Source organism: Pecten maximus, chromosome 4 (assembly GCF_902652985.1).
Source record: "Pecten maximus chromosome 4, xPecMax1.1, whole genome shotgun sequence".
Lineage (NCBI taxonomy): Eukaryota > Metazoa > Mollusca > Bivalvia > Pectinida > Pectinidae > Pecten > Pecten maximus.
The window spans coordinates 49,391,205-49,414,468 of NC_047018.1; the positions used below are offsets into that span (position 1 = coordinate 49,391,205).

General features: G+C 34.7%; 1 protein-coding gene across 1 annotated transcript; it reads right to left on the reverse strand.

Moving 5' to 3' along the window:
* Positions 1-8,642: 8,642 nt before the first annotated feature.
* Positions 8,643-18,152, reverse strand: LOC117326611 (collagen alpha-1(I) chain-like). Its single transcript, XM_033883370.1, has 6 exons — positions 17,996-18,152; positions 16,607-16,705; positions 14,497-15,123; positions 9,985-10,053; positions 9,553-9,858; positions 8,643-9,154 (listed from the first exon to the last, which is right to left on the reverse strand). The coding sequence occupies exons 1-6, from the start codon at positions 18,138-18,140 to the stop codon at positions 8,865-8,867; spliced, it is 1,536 nt and encodes a 511-aa protein (XP_033739261.1). The 5' UTR covers positions 18,141-18,152; the 3' UTR covers positions 8,643-8,864.
* Positions 18,153-23,264: the final 5,112 nt, after the last annotated feature.

Below are 23,264 nucleotides of genomic sequence, written 5' to 3' on the forward strand. Positions count from 1 at the left end.
GTATTTGGCCAACATGCAATCGCCTGTAGTGGATGATGGCCATGCAATTTGCGTTTTGGTAGAATCATACACGTCCCCTATGAAAATGAAAAAAATAAATTAATAGAAAATGAAATAATGATAACTAAATTAATTTTAAAAACTAGCAAAATCTTTCTTTGCCCAATCTACAATTACAGAAACACATCACGCCAGCATAATCAAATTTCTATTATGTTTCGTTTCGTACAACCATGTCCAACAGATGAACGTTTTGGCATCTTTTGATAAACATAATGTGCATGCATTACATACACGCGATGATGTTTAAAGGATACTTAGTGAAAGTTTCTGCAGCAAGGACCAGAAAATAAAGTATTATTGATGAATAAATTTCTTCTGTATTTCATTAAGATAATTTAATCATGGACGTATATGGTTAGAAATGTACCTGGTCTAATACACAATGTGAGTGAAAAGATGAAATGAACAAAATTAATGTGTAAATTGCTTAATAGTATTTAAGAGAAAATTTGTAAATTTTATGTGTAAAATTTTAAGAGATACGGCACGTTACATGGTTAAATCCGTCTAAACATATCAAATATCAAAATTGAAAAACATTTTCCGTTTCGATTAATTTGGATATATGAGTATCTAAATTCCCCGTGATCAGGAAAAAATATGTGCTGTACAAAATTGTTATTATTCAGCGACTTTTTGTCTTCTGAACCTAATTTTTCATCTTCAAACAACATTTTAATCCTAATGTTAAAAAAAACCATAAGTCTTGTATCACTATGCACAGGTTATTTCTAGGCCTATGCATGTTAAAAAATATATTTGTCCACATACCACAGACATCCAAAAGTAAGTATATGCACGGATTCCCGATTACACGTGTATCTGTTGTCAGTGATGTGTTACAGGAGAGGGACCATGTACCGTGACAACCAGACCGGAACTCGAACCCGGGGCCAATGAACTCTAGAAGATACTCAAAGCATTTGAGCTACCTGCTGATTTTTAGACTAGGTAAAAGGACAACTTCTAACCTTCTACAGCATTTAAACATTGATTTACTAGTCCAACACAAGCCTACATCAACATACCAGTCCAACACAAGCCTACCAGTCCTACATCAACCTACATGTCCTACATCAACCTACCAGTCCAAAATCAACCTATCAGTTCTACCTCAACCTACCAGTCCCACATAAACCTATCAGTCCTACATCAACCTACATGTCCTACATCAACCTACATGTCCTACATATACCTACCTGTCCTACATCAACCTACATGTCCTACATCAACCTAACAGTCCTACATCAACCTACCTGTCCTACATTAACCTATCATCCTACATTAACCTACAAGTCCTACATCAACCTACAAGTCCTACATCAACCTACCAGTCCTATATCAACCTACCAGAAACCCAACTCCACTTTTTTCCACCTTCCAGCTTCCCACCTGTCCAGTAGTTCCCTGTGATGTTGTTGTTGAGTAGATGCTGTCTAAGTAATTCGTTTATCGTTGCATTTGGTACTTTAGCCAGAAATGTTTTAGGTTTCGTACTGGACCAGCTGCCTGTAGTAAATGAAAGACCTTCACATCTACGATTGGCTTCCGACCAGGTTATGTTCCACGTTGGATCACTCGTCGGGAGGTTTCCACCGAAATAAAAACAATCGTCGTCAATGGTTTTACACAATGACGGGGAGCGGTGACAAATGTCTATTTCTTGACATCGTGTAACGTTTTCTGAAATACAATGGGGATATCAAAGTGTAAGATTGGACGAAATGAAGGCGGGGTATTGTAATAACTGTATAATGAAGTCATCCTTATTATGCTTTTCCTACCTTTTTGTCCACAATTTCTCATTGTTAATATCGTGACCGCTAAACCAAACAATAAAATGAGAAGCGTTCCGAATGCTGAAGAAATAACGTTGAGACTGGCCCAGGAAAACGGGTCTGTGGAAAGCTTTCACATGGTACAACTATTAAAACTTAAGGAACATGACAAGTTATTCATTTCTATTATAGACAGATGCTTTAAGTTATTTTTGTTGAGTGGTTTGTATTTCCACAAATTAATGACTATATATATATATTATTTACTGATTTGACAGATGTATTTTGAAGGTATCCCGTCTGTATTTTTCCTGTCCTGGTTTTCATCATTCCAATGATACTCTCCATATATAAACTTTCCCGGGGGTTTTGCACCGTACCTGTTTGTTAAAAGTTATAAATATTCCATTATAAAAATGAAAGATTTTTTTTTCATGTGTTGGAGCAAACACTTTACAGCAAAAAAAAACCCTGATATATACATTATTTACATTTTATTTAAAGGAAAATGTGTAGAAACACAACAGAAATTAAATTACAGAATAATGTAGGTAAAGTTAATGTAAAATACTCAGGGTTTAGATTAGACAGGATATCAGAATATTGGGTCAGATAAGACGGGATATCAGAGTATTTGGTGGTTGGCTTAGACAGGGTGTCAACATACTCAGGGTTCAGATTAGACAGGATATCAGATTAAGCTGTGGTCGGATTAGACAGTGTGTCGGCATATTCAGTGATCAGATTAGACAGGATATCAGAATACTCGATGTTCAGGTTAGAGAGTTTGTCTGAATATACAGGGTCGGATAAGACAAGGTGTCAGAATACTCAGGGTCAGATTAGAAGGTTTTAATGTATTATCTTCTTAAATACCACATCATAATTCTGTCTTCGCGGCCTTGTATGGAATTTGGTTCCCCTGGATTCCAGTCAAAGTAGGTGATAGGTGTTTTTTCTAAGAATCAAAATGCATTCAGATGAATTCAAAACAAATGTATATTAAAACTATCAATGTTTGAGATACATGTACGAAAAGGCAACACATTAAATTCATTAACTTTTTAATATTTTTTCTTAATTTGTAAATATATAAAAACTGTATTCATAATCTTTTTACAGCAGCTTGGAATTAAATATTTACAATTTATTTAAATACTTGCATCTACGATATAGGATGAGAATTTAAGTTTAAAAAAATTCAGGACGCCGCAAACATTGAAACAATAACTATTCTCTTTTGTTTTCATTTCTATTTATAGTACACAAACTAAATTCATATTTGATTGTATTACAATCATACAGGTACTCGCCTTTACCCCATATCCACGGTTGGCGATGCCGAAGACCTATCCAGTAACTTTTATCACGGAGACTACTAGCCAGACTTGAGTTCTGTTGTATCCATTCCAGATCTTCCCGCACACGTTTGGAGGTAATGGAGACAAGTTCGCCGTCATGGCCCCGACAATCCTTTTGAGCATTGGCCCAGTTTCTGCTATCCTGATCAAATGCGTATTCCTTTGAATTGTCCGAAGATGTAAAGCAATGAGCTGAGGTGAATGTTCTTGGACAGTTAGACACAGACGCTGTTATAAAGATTGAAAATAGATAAAACAAGAAATATCTTTAAAAAAAGATAAACGGCATAGCTACAATGCTGGTGGTTATAATGTAAATATGCCAGTGAAATAAATAAACGAACTAATGCGTTTCAGTATGGATATCAAAATTAAATCAGTTTGAATCCTTTTTTGGTGATAATAAGACTGTATTTGAATCTGGAATATTATTGTATTAATGTGTCATTTGGAAAGATACATCCACTTATTCAGCTTGCATTCAATCTTAACTTTGTTTCGTTTTAACTGTATATCTGCATTTTGTATTTACCGCTACATTGACCAATCACATTCTTCATCTTCACCAGTAACGCCACCTGTCGCGTCATATCCGGGCTCAAAAGAATATTATACGGCTTTGCCGAAAAATAGACATTTCAAAGATGAAAAGTAAATAATTCGTAAAGTGTAAACAACTTCCTTATACCAACAAATATCGGCTTCTGAATTTTAGTGAATTCAAAATCGCTGGTTAGCATGAGCATGATCAAGGTTATTTTTTATTTTTATTTTCCATCGTCATCAGCAGACTTTTATCAGGTAGCCTGCTAGGACGAGTGAAGCAGGAGTAGTGCTTCTTTGTGTGTTTTATGATAGTTGTTTAAGTATAGGACAAGAAAAACCCGAGTCACGATAAAATTTCCTTAAGTCACCATTGTGATACTATGTCCCAAACAAAGTTGATTTTTGTTAGTTTCTTCTTATGATTTCTTCCTCTTTCTTTCCCCGATTGGGTTTCCGACGTGTTCCTCGAAAACCGTAGGACGGAATTCAGCTTTACACGAGTGTTCCTCGCTAGATTAAAATTTCGCAAAAATGACACCCCCGGTGATCATTATATCACCGGGGTGTCATTTTTGCCAAATTTTAATCTAGCCCCTCAAAATGTCTCAAAATGTGCTATACACGCTAGAGGAGGTCGTAATAACTAATTCTCAAGTCCCTGTGGGTGCGGAGTGTTTTCATTTTTCAATTGGTCATCAGACCGCTCAGTTAGACCGCGTCCTCTGATTGGTCGAAATTAAGTTATTGTCCAACTTTGATGAAATTTGGTATACACTGTTGCGATATCAACTATTTCAGTTACGGCTGTGGGGGTCGTTTGGGGTCATACAGATGTATGTAACGGTGCCCGTTACAATAATCACTTGCTATATTTGCCTTTTCAGCCTATCTATATACTTTTGTACTAGATTTATTATAAATGTGAAATTTCTTCACGTTGAAATAAAAGTTACTTCTTTGGAAAAATCTACATTATGTATGTGATATATACAAAGACATTACGTAGATATATAATTTAATTTTCCAAAAAATGCAATTTAATTTATGTATGTGTTTCGTATATTTTTTGTATAAAATTCATAATAATGTTTTTTATCTATTTATTTATTTTTATTTCGACATTATAAGTACGACAGTTGTAACAGTAGGTAAAATGTGTATATCATAAGTTTACTTACCAAATCCGGACGGACACCAACAAAACGTGAGAAAAATCACAGAAATCAAGGAGAACATTTTATAACCTGTGGGACTACACTTCATAGTGGTACGAAAGTAGGTTATATCGTATCAGACCGACTAACTGTTATCAACGAAAGCAGAAGACAAGGTTATCATCATAATCCTTCGTTATATCTGATTAAATGACCCATAAATATACTTGATATTTGACACGCAACCACTTGTAACTTTCGCAGTTCTGTTGTGATAGAGTGGATCATTGTAAATCGCACCAATGAATTTATCGTCCCCTTCTATGATCAAGCTCTTCTGGCGGCCTGTTCAGGTCTATATCGTAGCTTCCTGGTTGTCTGTCTACAGTCTAATGTCTATTGTCTACTGTCTATTGTCTGTTGTCTATTGTCTACTGTCTATTGTTAATCTCTATTGTTTACTGTCTATTGTTTATTGTCTGCTGTCTATTGTTTACTGTCTATTGTTTACTGTCTTTTATTTATTGTCTATTGTTTATTGTCTGTTGTAAACTGTCTATTATTTATTGTCTATTGTTTATTGTCTATAGTTTATTGTCTATTGTTAACTGTCTATTATTTATTGTCTATTGTCTACTGTCTATTGTTAATCTCTATTGTTAACTGTCTATTATTTATTGTCTACTGTCTATTGTTTATTGTTTATTGTTTACTGTCTATTGTTTATTGTCTGCTGTCTATTGTTTACTGTCTATTGTTTACTGTCTTTTATTTATTGTCTATTATTTATTGTCTATTGTAAACTGTCTATTATTTATTGTCTATTGTTTATTGTCTATTGTTAACTGTCTATTATTTATTGTTTATTGTCTATTGTTTATTGTCTATTGTTAACTGCTTATTGTTTATTGTCTATTTTATACTGTCTATTGTTTACTGTCTATTGTTAACTGTCTATTGTTTACTGTCTATTGCTAACTGTCTATTGTTAACTTCTATTATTTATTGTCTATTGTTTACTGTCTATTGTTTACTGTCTATTGTTAACTGTCTATTGTGAACTGTCTATTATTTATTGTCTATTGTTTACTGTCTATTGTTAACTATATTGTTTACCGCCTATTGTTTACTGTCTATTGTTTACTGTCTTTTGTTTATTGTCTTTTATTTATTGTCTATTGTTAACTGTCTATTGTTTACTGTCTATTGTTTGCTGTCTATTGTTAACAGTCTATTATTTATTGTCTATTGTTTACTGTCTATTGTTAACTTCTAATGTTTACCGTCTATTGTTTACTGTCTATTGTTTACTGTCTATTGTTAACTGTCTATTATTTATTGTCTATTGTTAACTATCTATTGTTTACTGTCTATTATTTTTTTTTACTGCCTATTGTTTACTGTCTATTGTTTATTGTTTACTGTTTATTGTTAACTGTCTATTGTTTACTGTCTATTGTTAACTGTCTATTATCTATTGTCTATTGTTTACTGTCTATTGTTTACTGTCTATTGTTAACTGTCTATTATTTATTGTCTTTTGTTAACTGTCTATTGCTTACTGTCTATTATTTTTTGTCTATTGTTTACTGTCTATTGTTTACTGTCTATTGTTTACTGTCTATGGTTAACCATCTGTTGTTTACTGTCTATTGTCTATTGTCTGCTGTCTATTGTTTACTGTCGATTGTTTACTGTCTATTATTTATTGTCTATTGTTTACTGTATATTGTTTACTCTCTATTGTTAACTGTATATTGTTTACTGTCTATTGTTTATTGTCTGCTGTCTATTGTTAACTCTATTATTTATTGTCTATTGTTAACTGTCTATTGTTTACTGTCTATTATTTATTGTCTATTGTTTACTGTCTATTGTTTACTTCCTATTGTTTATTGTTTGCTGTCTATTGTTTACTGTCTATTGTGTACTGTCTATTGTTTACTGTCTATTGTTTACTGTCTATTGCTGCCCTGCAGGTAGGGCGTAAGAATTGTACCTGCTGCCCCCATTGCATGATCGTAAGAGGCGACTAAACTTGGGATCTTATATTTTCTCTTCTTTCCTAACAACTTTCTTCTTCCTAATGTCTCCCTTGACAATGCCTCACTTTTGGCCTTTAGTTGAGCGTTCGCTCCTGTGAGGAAGGCTTTGGGTTCTGTCCCCTAGCCGAGACATACCAGAGTCTTTAAAAATGGTAGTTGCTACTCCTGCTTAGCGCTCAGCATATTTGGAGTGGGACGACTGGTTCGCCCGTTGTCAGTATAATGTGACCGGGTGGGGTGTGCTGCTGGGTGTCTTCGGCAGTATGCTTCAGTGAGGTAGCACTATAAATCGGCAAAAGTTCCGGCCTATCACAAGGAGACTTAACACGAACATACCGCAGCCTCCCAAAACACACATACGCACTCACCACACGCATGCATGTCTATTGTTAACTGTCTATTATTTATTGTCTATTGTTAACTGACTATTGTTACTGTCTATTATTTATTGTCTATTGTTTACTGTCTATTGTTTATTGTCTGCTGTCTATTGTTAACTCTATTATTTATTGTCTATTGTTAACTGTCTATTGTTTACTGTCTATTATTTATTGTCTATTGTTTACTGTCTATTGTTTACTTCCTATTGTTTATTGTCTGCTGTCTATTGTTTACTGTCTATTGTCTACTGTCTATTATTTATTGTCTATTGTTTGCTTCTACTGTCTATTGTTTACCGTGTGTTGTATACTGACTATTTATTACTGTCAATTGTCTACCCTCTACTCTTTATTATTTTTTTTTGTTTTTTTTTTTGTCTTTTGTTTACTTGTGGGGCCGCGGTAGCTTTTCTCCGGGCACTTCGGCTTTCCTCCACCTCCAAATCTGATTCGTCCTTAAATGACCCTGGCTATTGATAGGACGTTAAACAAAAACAAACCAAATGTTTACTTTCTATTGTTACTGTCAAATGTTTGCTACCTACTTTATGCTGTCTCTATTTCAATGGTTACTATATTTCTGATGAATGGATAGAGTTTGATTTTACGCCATGGTTCGCCATTCATAAACTACCTTTAAACGTTTTGTACACTGGCCAGTCTAGATCTAATTGAACCCTCTGTGATCTATCTACTACGCCATGACGTCATACCTGTGGTATACAGCCATAGAACTAGAACAAATATTTACAAATGTGTATGTTTATTTGTACTCGGAATATTTTCAATCATCTGTGATTTTATTTTGTTTAGTTTTAAAATTTTCTATTACCATTGATATTTTCATATTCATATCAGATATATGATTAAATATAATCGGTCAATTCAATTAGTATTAACGTTAGGTTTAATTGTGACGTCATTAGATACACCTGCAAACCAAAATTGTTGAAAGAGGACAGCATGATCATACGTGTTGTTGTTGTTGTTGTTGTTGTTGTTGTTGTTGTTGTTTCAAGAAGAGACCAAATAACGCATATCCGTATTTTTAACCATCTTCTAGCCGCAGTAATATCACATTTCTGAACTTAAAGAAATTCCTTCACTCAGAATTCATACTGCCTATCACTACAGAATCTGTTTGAACTGATATTTTCCCTTAACTCCGATAAAGCTTTACTATAGAAAAAAATACTTTAAGCTAAGGAACTTTGATGAAAGTTGTGCCGTTATTGAAGTAGAAATAAGAGATGTAAATTAAAGTGTAATCAACCTATAATTACATAAAATACAACAAATCCATCTAATATCAAGAAACTCATTTTTATTCTTTCACATCACCAGTTTTTGATTTCTTGACGTACATATGAATTTCACATTATTTCAATTCGAACATGATATTTTAAGTGGATGACGCAGATGTATAGTAATATAAAAACAGTTTTAAAACGTTAAGTTGATGGAACGTGACATTTGATTTTTATAACACAAAAGTGGAATATCGATCACATTAATTTAGAATTTTTGAATTAATTAATTAACCCTTGATAGGAGAAGGTCGAGGTGCCGGAGCGGTTTTTTGTCTCATAGCATATGCTGGGCCTGGTGCGCCTGTGTATCCACGCTTGCCTGGTACACCCGGTGACCCTGTGCGTCCTGGATAACCCTGTTTGCCCATGGATCCCTGGGGTCCATGTGGACCTACAGGTCCCGCTGGTCCTGGCTCACCTACTGCCCCTGGGGGTCCCCTTGGTCCAGCGTCACCTGGCATTCCTGGGTATCCTGTGTATCCCTGGAGACCTTTATCTCCCGGCAAACCGGGGAAACCTGGGCATAAAAAAATCATTATAAAATAATTATAAATCCACTACTATGACAAAAACATATGTGTAATTATAGAGGTTGTATCACAGCGTTTAAAACATAAATAAGATCGGAAATAGTTTTTTTTTTTTTTCTTTTTTAATTTTAATTCTTTTTCAGGTAATTAAGTGATGAATATTCATTAGATGTACACCTATATGTATAGGTAAGTGAATAATATAAAGAAATAGTAATTCTAAAAAATAAATATAAAAAGTTTTAAGGCGCAGTATTTGTTTTTATTTTGAATCATTTTGTAATTATTTTCCAGTAAAATATGTTTAAAATTAATCTTCTCTTTCGGTTACCTTGATGAAATGCATGTACCGTGAAAATAGAAACTGACTGGTCGTCATAATTACCTTGTGGTCCATATTCACCCTGGACGCCCTTTTCTCCCTGAGGACCAGCTGGTCCCGGGTATCCCTGTTCACCAGCCTCTCCCTGAGGTCCGGGTTCACCTGTTGATCCCTTCTCTCCCTGCTGTCCGACTTCCCCTACCTCGCCTACAGTTCCCTGGTTACCCTTTGGTCCCTGTGGGCCATGCTCGCCGACGGCTCCGGGCGCTCCAACCTCACCCTGGTCTCCAGCGTCTCCTTTGTATCCTGGAAATCCTGTTGCTCCCGCTGGACCAGGAGCTCCTGTCAAGCCTGGATGTCCGGGTGCTCCTATGGTATAATCATAGTTTGATTTACTTTATGAAGACCAGTTATTTAAGTAGAATGAAACCGAATTTATTTGATGATTTTTCTGTTTTAGATAAAAATTTGATTGTAACGTGTGAATGTGTTTACCTGTACTTCCGGCGGGGCCTGGGGGGCCTGCCATCCAGATATGTCTCTTCTTTCTTGAGTTGCCATCATCTTAAAACGAACAAATTGAGTGAATTAGTCATCCGAAGTATAACAATATTTATTAATTATAGCAAACTTCATTACCCTAAGGGAACATTTAAACTGTAGAATCATTATATTTTTGCGAATTCAGATTTTAGCATTTTGTTTTTTAGGTTTTTTTTAAATTTTATTTATTATTATTTTTTTTTGTTGACAATTTGGCACCTTAATGAGTGGGCACATCCACTAGATATAAACATCATCATCTATTTAGGTGTGGGAGATATGAAATGCAGACCAGTAATATGAGAAAATAGTATCCGCCTAAATCCTGTATAACGAATTCGTCATACTGCAAACATGCTTTAAATGTTATTGCTATCGTGATTTTCATCATAACATCTTTACCAACGGTTTAACTCTGTTTAATAAATACAAATTATCGTCACACCTAGGTTAGTATTCTAGATAATAAAATACTGTTCTGTATATCGCTTCGATAACATGTGCTGACATAGTTGAATTGTAGTAGCTGGTGGCTAGCTCAATTAACTTGTTTGATCTCTGTGCAACCCGTCGTGGACTAAACATGTCTGTAGTCAGGAGAAGCTTAAATCAAATTATCTACATGTACCCCGAGGTTATCAGATATACCGTGATAGCACGTGGACTATAGGTCATACACAGGTAGTCATTATCTGTGGATTGTTTAAAACATCTGAAATATCTAAGATGGAAATATCTCTGTTAACATTGATACCCAATAACTCAATACTATTCCGGGTTAGCAGATCTGAAATTTATTTATATATCTATTTTTACTGTTAAATGCAAACTTTGTTCCGATTCAAAATTAATTTAAATTTGTTTATTGGCGCAGGAGGACTTTGAAGAACTTACGAAAGATCAGTTAGCGAGTCAAAATTATATCTAGTTAATACGAGAAGAACGAGATGGTAAATAAATCGGAGTCCTGTTAATGGCGAGATTATTTATGATATGACATTTTTTCTGTGTCGCGTACAACTATCACTTAAATATCAGGAGCATAGAGTTATATACATGGTAGGATGTTATCTCACTAGGTAGATAAGTACTGATAGATTGTCACCTCAACGATAGTACCCTCTCTAGAAAATACTTATAGATAGCACGTCACCCCGCCAGTATGCATATACATATTGATAATATAACGCAATGGAATAGTTCAATATAACTAGTTACATCTCCAGGTAATATGTTAAGAGAGTTTGTTCATTCATTAAGGGACCACAGAACCAAATCAAAAATAGATTGTGGGTTTTCCCCGTTTGGGCAGAAGATTTAATAGGAAGGTGAATGCATCGGGGCCTACTGATTGGATATTTAGGTGAGAGAAGTTTCCAAAGTTTTATGTGTGGGCTGGGCAATACATGTAGATGTAAAATATATAGAAAAAAAGTTATATTTTTCCTAGCCTGTTTTTGTCAGGAGGAGTTAATTAAGTGTGTATTTTGTTGTAAATTTAGATGAATTTTTGATGCTGAATTCAATACAAGATGGCGGCCCCATATAAAAAAAGTTCAAATTGGTAGAATTTTTAATCATTCTATTTACAGGTTTCCGAGATGACATTCTTCAACATTATGGCTAGTGGACCAGTGTTGTAAACTCCATTTAAGCAGTACAGTGGTAAACGTTAACATTACCGTCTATGGGAAATCATTTGGTTCCGTGGTCCCTTAAGGGAAAATGAAAAAGTAGTTCAACTGCTGCGTTCGAGGTAAAAATGCAGATTTTTAGAAAAGAAACTCAAATTTCAAAGTTTAAAAATTTGTCTTAGTAACAGTCTTATTTCAGAAGTCTATATGGTATCTAGGCGGAGTATATTTTTGATAATTTAAATACCTCCCTATTGTCATCTTTGTGTAATACTTTCTACAGCTGCCAGTTGCATTTTACGTGCAAACAAAGTCAAAGTGTTCGCTTTACGGGAGTATTTTTGATAATTTAAATACCCCCCTATTGTCATCTTTGTGTAATACTTTCTACAGCTGCCAGTTGCATTTTACGTGCAAACAAAGTCAAAGTGTTCGCTTACGGGAGTATTTTTGATAATTTAAATACCTCCCTATTGTCATCTTTGTGTAATACTTTCTACAGCTGCCAGTTGCATTTTACGTGCAAACAAAGTCAAAGTGTTCGCTTACGGGAGTATTTTTGATAATTTAAATACCTCCCTATTGTCATCTTTGTGTAATACTTTCTACAGCTGCCAGTTGCATTTTACGTTCAAACAAAGTCAAAGTGTTCGTTTTTATTGAGACATAGTTGATCAAGCAATGCCCTTATCCCATCTTATATACATAACGACATGATTGTTTTGTGCAAATATGTAATTCGCATGAGCTGTAAGGTTCTATTGAAACCTGACTTTTTCGCACACATTGCCAAACAGATCAAAATACTACTTGCCAAAGGCAAGGTCCCCAATTAGACATGACGGATGCCATATAATTAATTAAAATGTTTCAGTGAAATTTGGTCTGAGTAGCGAAATTAGGCTTATAGAGTTTTCTAAACTGTTCTTCTATTTAGATTATCCTTATGTATAGCTGGTTATTTCGAATTCTCTAGCAGATACTTAAATATAGCAAATCTCTTCGAATTCTCCAGCAGATAGTTAATTATAGCAAATCTCTTCGAATTCTCTAGCAGATACTTAAGTATAGCTAATCTCTCCATATTGCTAATCCCTTCGAGTTCTCTAGCAGATACTAGAATATAGCTAATAACTTCAAATTCTTCAGCAGATATTTAAATATAGCTAATAACTTCAAATTCTCTAGCAAATATTTAAATATTGCTAATCTCTCCATATTGCTAATCCCTTCGAGTTCTCTAGCAGATACTAGAATATAGCTAATAACTTCAAATTCTTCAGCAGATATTTAAATATAGCTAATAACTTCAAATTCTCTAGCAGATACTTAAATATAGCTAATTTCTTCAAATTCTGTAGCAGATACTTAAATATAGCTAATCTCTTCAAATTATCTAGCAGATATTTAAATATAGCTAATCTCTTTGAATTCTCTAGCGGATATTTAAATATAGCTAATTTCTTTAAATTCTCTAGCAGATACTTAAATATAGCTAATTTCTTCAAATTATCTAGCAGATACTTAAGTATAGCTTATCTCTTCATATTGCTAATCCCTTCGAATTCTCTAGCAGATACTAGAATATAGCTAATAACTTCAAATTCTCTAGCAGATATTTAGATATAGCTAATTTCTTCAAATTCTCTAGCAGATATTCAAATATAGCTAATTTCTTCAAATTATCTAGCAGATATTTAAATATAGTTAATCTCTTCGAATTCTCTAGCAGATACTTAAATATAGCTAATCTCTTCGAATTCTCTAGCAGATACTTAAGTATAGCTAATCTCTTCATATTGCTAATAACTTCGAATTCTTCAGCAGATACTTAAACATAGGTAATATCTTCGAATTCTCTAGCAAATATTGAAATATAGCTAATCTCTTCGAATTCTCTAGCAGATATTTAAATATAGCTAATCTGTTCGAATTCTCTATCAGATACTTAAATATAGCTAATCTCTTCGAATTCTCTAGCAGATTCTTAAATATAGTTAATCTCTTCAAATTCTCTAGCAGATTCTCAAATATAGCTAATCATCCATAATAGAACTTTTTACAAGACATTGTAGTAGCTGGTGACTACCTCACTGAACAACATACAGGAGGCCCATGTAAATTCATTGTACAGTGTTTACTATGTTGACGCAATAGATATTTTTACTCGAAACCTGTGACTCTTCGGTCATGCAACCCATCATAACTAGACCACCTCGCCTCTAAAGAAGTGTCGTGACGTAAACTTAAAAAATGTATCGTGGATTACAATTTTTGGTGAATTGTCCTTGATGAAACTATTGATACAAACATTTGTACTATTTTTCTTATTTCACTTCTATTGCAACTCGTACTAATTTCAAGAAGAGATCAGCTACTGTTCTCTTGAAATTATTATTTTCAGCATTTTGAAACCTAGAAAAATAAATATGTTTAAAATTTCTGATATTTCACAGACCGAATAATGGGAGATTATGGAAATAGGATGGCAGTCAATCAAATAGTACATTTTTGTTTCAATGCCGTTTCAGTACATACGAAAATCCCCCAAATGAAAAAATGAAACAAAAAATGTATGACATTGTGCGGCGTAACCAAACAATGGAAAACGAGGAAGACAATGGTCTTTTGTGTATAATTTATTTTTGTCATTCACAATCACATGTAGAATTTGACACATTTTATTCCTTCTGACAGAACTTTATTGAAAATTGAAAAGAAATGCATTACGTTGGCTGTTGCACAAGGCTTCTTGCGATGGAATAGAACACATGAATGAAACGATGAATTTGGAATTTAAAAATTTTATCATTGATGACAATTAACATTTATCCCTTATAATTGGAAGGTGCTGGTGCTGACTTATAGACTGGTGCTGGGGCAGCATAATATTTAGGGGCTGGTGCCCTGTATGCATATGTTCTTCCGGCAGCGCCAGTATAACCACGTGGTCCTGGTGCTCCAGCTTCCCCTGTGGTGCCGCGTTGTCCTGGGTATCCCTGTCGTCCCTGTGGTCCCGGTGGGCCTTCATAACCCTGTGCACCCTGTGGTCCGTTTGGTCCCATTGGTCCGGTAGGTCCCATCTCACCTGATTCGCCCATCTCACCTTGTGCTCCCTGATCTCCCTTTTCGCCATCAACGCCTGGGGCTCCTGGTGGACCAGCTGGGCCATCGTATCCCTGCTGTCCCTGAGGTCCGGGTGCTCCATCATCTCCGGGCATACCAGGGTATCCCCTCTCGCCATTGGCGCCAGTTAATCCCTGATGTCCCTGTGGGCCAGGTGGTCCGACAGGTCCTGGTTCGCCTACGTCTCCGGTGGATCCCTGAGGTCCGTGTGGCCCGTCGGCCCCAGGGACTCCAGCTACACCTTGCTCTCCATCATCTCCCTTTTCTCCTTGGGCACCAGTAGCTCCCTGTGGGCCTGCTGGACCGGGGGTACCAGGTGCTCCTGGGGCACCTAGAAAAAAATGGAAAAGTTTTTTTGAGGAAAAGACTAATATGAGTTTGCTGAATTAAAATAGTAATAATGTAATTATCCCGATATTTCTTAAAATGCTATTTTAAAAATATCAGTAAGAATAAAAATATTGTGGTATGTTTTGAACATTTCCATTTGATAGGGCATCTGATTAAACGCATTTCAACAATAGGTCTTAAGCTTGTGAATGGTTTTAACAATGGATTAGTTACAATATATAACTATATATTCTTTTGTTACGTTTGTAATTAGGCAGATCCTCCCACGTTTGAACAAAGACTCATAATTATATTTCAATTACACGACAATTATAAAATATATGGATTCATGAAGTAAATAAATCTGATATTGTCTGGGAGGTTGGGACGAAATTTGTCCCGAATGCAAATTGGATTCGAAGAACTTGATAATATCGGGAAATTAAGCGTAAAACAACAATAAAAATACACGTGGTTGGAATTATTACGATAATGCATTCATTTTAAAATTCGATTCAGTTTCTAATAGTGGTTATTCATTGATAATCCCTTATAGTATTGCTTATATAAAAAGATAGATAAAAAATGAATAAAAAAAAGTGAATATAAAAAAATAAATTCTACGTTTTTTCGGACGTATATCTGAAAAAACCTTATGCATTAAAAGTGTGACTGTCAAGAGATCGTTAAGAAGTAAACAAATACATATTTGTTCCCTCTTTTTTACAAAATGATTAGAGTTAAACAAGTTAAGAATTAAATATGATTAAACTACATGTATATTATTACTTGTGTTCTAACAATTTTTGTCGTTTGAGAAAACAAAAATGCCCTTTTTGCTTTCTTCAATATATTTGTATACCCCGATGTGTTAACTCGAAAATTGTTAGAATTTTATATATATTTACCTATTTAAGACTTTAGATATAAAAGGGAATTATCGAAATAAACCACGGAACAAGCATTTTATGTAGAAGTTATTTTCATCGATTATCAAATTACAGCCGTTTAATTATAAGATCTTACAATATCAATATGTACTGTATTCCTTATCAAAATATAGTTTTATAAACTTGAATATTCATCAACAATTCAGAAAGGGCGCAATTTATAAATGATTTTTTCAAATAAAGGATATTGTATATTTTCAATGGACATTAATTTAAAGATAGCATTTTATGGAATACCTACATCTACTTGCAAATCTTATTACAGAAATCTTCGGCACAATATACTATATTTCAGCTTGCGTAGACAGGATATTCAAATAATTTAATAAAGGGAGTTAATTTGTAGCGTTCCTATCCTACAATGCGTTTTCAGATGTGAAAGAATTCTACGATGTAAATTCCATGAAAGCAATATTCTTTTTAATTGTTATCAATTGGCATCTTGTAATTTTATATTCGAGTTTTTTTTGACGTCAGTATATCGTTGAAGATGTAACTCAAGTAAATAAAAGTAAATAAATAATTAACACTCACCGGTGGCTCCAATGGGTCCCGGAGCTCCTCTTGCCGCGGCGTAGTAATAACTACCGCTCCTCTTCCTACGATGGGGTGACTCCATGACCTCATCGTCGTCTACAGCAAAGAAAAGTGAAGCATTGGTCTACTGGCGACACCCGAAAATCACGCAAAGGTAGGCAAAACTCTTGTCTTGGATACCTGTTCTTTTAATTAAAACATCGCACACTTAAATTCAATGACCGGTTCTCTCCCTTTTTCTCAAGACCGTTAAGTTACCATCATTGCGGTTAAGTTACCATCATTGCGGTTATGTTACCATCAATGCGGTTATGTTACCGTTATTGCGGTTATGTTACCGTTATTGCGGTAGGAGTGTGATTAAATCATTTTGGGTAGAGAACCGGGTTACCATTGCCGTTTTTGTAGATAATTACTCAATTCTATGTTCTGCCTCCTGATAAATTTTTGTTTGTTTGTTTACATGATTATTATACATCCACATCTCAAACAATCTTATTTAAAACACCGTAACATGCAAGATATTTGTCAACATCCCCCTCATAGTAAATACTTATCTAGGTGGTTTTTTTTCTTCTTCAAATTCAATCAAAATAAGTTTCGCTTTCAAAAATTAAGCTGATGCAAAGCTATCTTTTATCCGTATTTTGGAAGCAATGGCTGACAGCACGCGCCATATAAAGAATATCAGCTATGCTTACATAAGAAACATAAATCCTTATATATGTCGAGATATTACAGATATTCCTTACCGTTATCTCTTAAACCTTATTTGATTATATCCAACTAATTCAGATGATGCATCCCGTGTCATCGCGAAACGGTGTACGAGTGTGAACGTAGGTACAATAGCTTGATAAATTTTCATCAAGCTTAAAAATATATCGGCTTTACAGTTTGATATATATATATATATCGAAAAACGTCAATTGATCTAATTATTTACACATAAATGATTATTTCTTATCATATTGTGTGATTAATCAGTGACTAAGAAGACTAAGAAATCATATCAGATCTAACTTCGTTGTTTATTTTGCTACACCGTTCTTTATTCCTTTTTTTTTTTTTAAATTAGAGTAACATTGAGCATGTGAATTTTGTGCGCGATACGCCTCGTGTAATTAATGCTATAGCTTAATCATGTTGTATTATTTTATTTTGTCTTCTATTTTATCCCATTTTATTATCATAGCCATAATATTTAACAAATTACACCAGTAAATTTCAAGAAAGGACAATTTGTTTAAAGGATTCATTCGGACGAACTAAAACGAATGTCATCAATCCTCCTATTCAAACGTCCGAACAAGGAACAAAAGAGCAAGACACCCATTCATATTTGTAAACAATAACAATAATAATAATAAAACAATAAACACTTACCTCCAGTGATAATGCCGGCCACGAGGTTCTGAATCCTTGTTTCTAATTCCTGAATCTTGCCCTCCAATTCTGCGAGGTCCGCTGCACTTGGAGCCACGTACGTGGCCGCTAGGCCCAGAACGAAAAGGAGTAAGCAAGCATTCATTGTGAGAGCTAAACTAGTGACTGGGTGACCAGGGCCCTGTCCTGGGCCTTTATATACCCTACCGTAATTAACAGACGGGAAAGGAATTACTCTTATCTTCAAGGGGTTGTCTTAATACTCACAAGAAGCGCTGGTGTGGCATTCTTTTAGGTCTGATTCCAAATCTAACATAGTCTTAAAAAAGTCTGATTAACTTCATTCGGTGATTACAATACCCATGTACTCATTTTTGTGTCTACTCTATCTCTTCATTGAAGTCGGAAGCTTATTTTTTTTTATCAAAATTTAGATTTTCTTAAATACTGGTGTTTTTATTTATAAATCAAGTGAAATTCATTATAGTTTTTTTAATTAATGAATTGTTTTCTATATTTTTCAAGCTAACTGTACTAACAATACCTTAAGTAATAGTGTATTTGATACTGAACACTGTCGGTAGCTGACCTGAGGTATAGACGCGGTGAAACCTTATATTGTGTAATTGAATAGCCTTCAAGTTTTAAATTTGCACTATATGGTCCACATCTGTACATTATATTAAATTAAAAACTTTTTTGTTCAGTGTATCTTGTCATCATCTCAAAGAACATTTGGAAATGTTCCTAATGTTGTTATTGATGTATATTGTCAAAGTTTAAACGCCTTTATCTGTAATATATGCAGGAAAGCGGAACGAAACAAGGCCTGCCTCTAACATTTCACTGTTCAGGTACACTACAAGATGGCTATCATCAAAGCTCTTTTTTGTTTTTTAGTTTTTACAAATTCCCTTGATGTCATATTTTGATTTTGTTTCTGACTTTTTAATTGATTCTATTAAGAAAGAATAACGTGACATTTTTTATTTATACTTCTTTTTTTTCTGATTTGTTTAAGTTTTGATAATTAAATAGCCGATTCATTCATCAATATCTAATTATGAAATGGAGAAACAACCAATCAGATAGGACAGATTACAGGATTACATAATATATGATGTAAGCATATTTGGATACGATTGTCAAATTGCTATGATGAACAATGTATAATACACATTATCCTGCAACTGACACCGCATTGTCGGAATACACCCATCATATATATTTTTGCTGTATACGGCAGTGACGGAAAAGAGCTGTTTTTTTAGAATCTTAGCACGTTCGTCAATTCGACTGACCTACTTCCAAGTGAAACAACATTTAAAAGGCGAACATATTTGGGACAATGTTGATGCCGTCTCACTTAAAAGTGCTAATTTTTTATGACTGTTGCATGATAAATAGAATACATGGTCAGTGTCCTAAAATATAAACTGTATTTTTGGCTCGGGACAGAAAGACAAAAGTGGTTTTACCCTTGCCAAAATGCAGACACTGACTTTGTATTCTCTAATTATTGGTTTATGTACAATACAGCAGATTATCTTTGTTATTTAATCATGAGAAGGGATACTTTCCGGCGTAAATACGGCCGTCAATTGCAAATTATACAAAATTGCGATCTTCGCTTTCAAACTTGTCTTTTTGACAGCATGAGGACTACTGAATTTTGTTGCTATTTGAACCATCTTACACAAATTAGCAAGTAATACATGCATATGGACCAGATAGACATTGGATATTTTGAGGGAAAATACGACATTTAGAGTTCACAACAAGGGACAAGGGCAATTTAATATACAACGAACAACAGTATCGTCCACACAGATGTTGCACTTGGCAGATGATAGTGAAAAATTAGGTGGAAAACCCCCAAAGTTTTGTGACATTTTTACAAACTTTGTTGAGATAAAGGAACCATTTGGAACTGTACCATAGGGACGAAGAGCGTATCTCAAACTGTGGATGTTTGAATTTAGAGAACTCATTACAGACATTGAGACGTCCAAGACACCCTTTATGAATTGTTTTCAATAGTTTTTAACCGGGAAAACTCCGGTGTGCAAAAATTGGTACAAAAGTCTTGCAGATCATATTTGTGAAATATGTCTCAGATGTCAAGGACAAAGCCTTTTGCATCACAACAAATAACAAAATATACAGGAAAGAGACACAGTAAGATTAATGTCTTTGTTGTCAAACTTCATTTGTACTGCAAACAGCAGGGAAAATCGAAGCTTTAATAATTCAATTTTTAGATGTATGGGCGTAAGTCCAAGTTACTAAGGGCAATATCTGGTCTAGTGCGCCTCGGAGAACTTTGAATAAGCTATGCACACAGATGATGAACTGTTTCAATGCGATTCCATTCGGTCTCTGGAATGAATTCAGGAATTCACAGCCAAAGATGCTACTTTGCATTACAATTGTTTTAAACAGCATTCCACCAGTCAATAGAAGGAGATCAAATTACAATTAAGTAATGCAATACATTGATCACGTAGCTTGTTAACAATCGCATTTACACCTGGACAGCCTGGTTTGAACTTGTTAAAAATATACCGACATCTTTACTATTTATTGATTTACAGACCGCTTATTTCCTAGATTCAATTGTGTTATCTTTCAAGACATTTTATTTATATATCTGTTCTTTATATAGGACATGTTTTGATAAAAGAATAGCTGATGAACGGCAAGAGTAAACAATTAGTTAAATAAATCACTCAAGGACAAAGTTTCAACACTACAGGACAAACACTACCGCAGACTCTGGACTCAAGAATAAACCAAATCATAGCATCAGGGTCAAAAACAAAGTATAAAACATACCACAGCGTCAACACAGAAAAGTACAATATATACCACGGCGACAAATCTAAAACACAAATTATACAACAATGTCAATACCAAACCACAAATTATACCACAGCGTCAACACAAAACCACAAAATATACCACAGCTTCAACACTAAAACACAAATTATACCACAGCGTCAACACCAAACAAAAAATTATACCACAGCCTCAACACCAAAACACAACTCCACAGCGTCAACACCAAAATACAATATATACCACTATGTCAACACCAAACTACAAATTATACCACAGCGTCAACACAAAACCACAAAATATACCACAGCTTCAACACTAAAACACAAATTATACCACAGCGTCAACACCAGTACACACACTATACCACAGCGTCAACACCAAAATACAAATTATACCACAGTGTCAACACAAAATCACAAATTATACCACAGCGTCAACACAAAAATACAAATTATACCACAGCGCCAACACCAAAACACAAACTATACCACAGCGCCAACACCAAAATACAAATTATACCACAGCGTCAACACCAAAATACATATTATACCACAGCGCCAACACCAAAACACAAACTATACCACAGCGTCAACACCAAAATACAAATTATACCACAGCGTCAACACCAAACCACAAATTATACCACAGCGTCAACACAAAACCACAAAATATACCACAGCGTCAACACCAAAACACAAACTATACCACAGCGTCAACACCAAAATACAAATTATACCACAGCGTCAACACCAAAATACAAATTATACCACAGCGTCAACACAAAACCACAAAATATACCACAGCGTCAACACCAAAACACAAATTATACCACAGCGTCAACACCAAAACACAAATTATACCACAGCTTCAACACCAAAACACAAATTATACCACAGCTTCAACACTAAAACACAAATTATACCACAGCGTCAACACCAAAACACAAAACATATCACAGCGTCAACACCAAAACACAAATTATACCACAGCGTCAACACCAAAATACAAAACATATCATAGCATCAATACAGAAAAAAAAAACCACCAAAATACAATATATACCACGGCGTCAACACCAAACCACAAATTATACCACAGCGTCAACACAAAACCACAAAATATACCACAGCGTCAACACCAAAATACAAATTATACCACAGCGCCAACACCAAAACACAAACTATACCACAGCGCCAACACCAAAATACAAATTATACCACAGCGTCAACACAAAACCACAAAATATACCACAGCGTCAACACTAAAACACAAATTATACCACAGCGTCAACACTAAAACACAAATTATACCCCAGCGCCAACACCAAAATACAAATTATACCACAGCGTCAACACAAAAACACAAATTATATCACAGCGTCAACACCAAAATACAAATTATACCACAGCGTCAACACCAAAATACAAATTATACCAGTTTCAACACTAAAATACATATTATACCACAGCGTCAACACTAAAACACAAATTATACCACAGCGTCAACACCAAAATACAAATTATACCACAGCGTCAACACTTAAACACTAATTATACCACAGCGTCAATACCAAACCACAAATTATACCACAGCGTCAACACCAAAACACAAATTATACCACAGCGTCAACACCAAAATACAAATTATACCACAGCGTCAACACCAAGACACAAAATATACCACAGCGTCAACACTAAAACACAAATTATTCCAGTGTTAATACCAAAATACAATATATACCACAGTGTCAATACCAAAACACAGATTATACCACAGCGTCAACATCAAAACACAACTCCACAACGTCAACACCAAAATACAAATTATACCACAGCGTCAATACCAAAATACAAGTTATACCACAGCTTCAACATTAAAACACAAAATATACCACAGCGTCAACACCAAAACACAAATTATACCACAGCGTCAACACCAAAACACAAAATATACCACAGCGTCAACACCAAAACACAAAATATACCACAGCGTCAACACCAAAACACAATTTATACCACAGCGTCAACACGGAAAAAAAGCAACACCAAAACACAATATATACCACAGCGTCAACACCAAACCACAAATTATACCACAGCGTCAACACCAAAATACAAATTATACCACAGCGTCAACACCAAAACACAAATTATACCACAGCGTCAACACCAAAACACAAAACATATCACAGCGTCAACACCAAAACACAAATTATACCACAGCGTCAACACCAAAACACAAACTATACCACAGCGTCAACACCAAAACACAAATTATACCAGCGTCAACACCAAAACACAAATTATACCACAGCGTCAACACCAAAACACAACTCCACAGCGTCAACACCAAAATACAAATATACCACAGCATCAACACCAACATACAATATATACCACACAGTCAACACCAAGACACAAAATATACC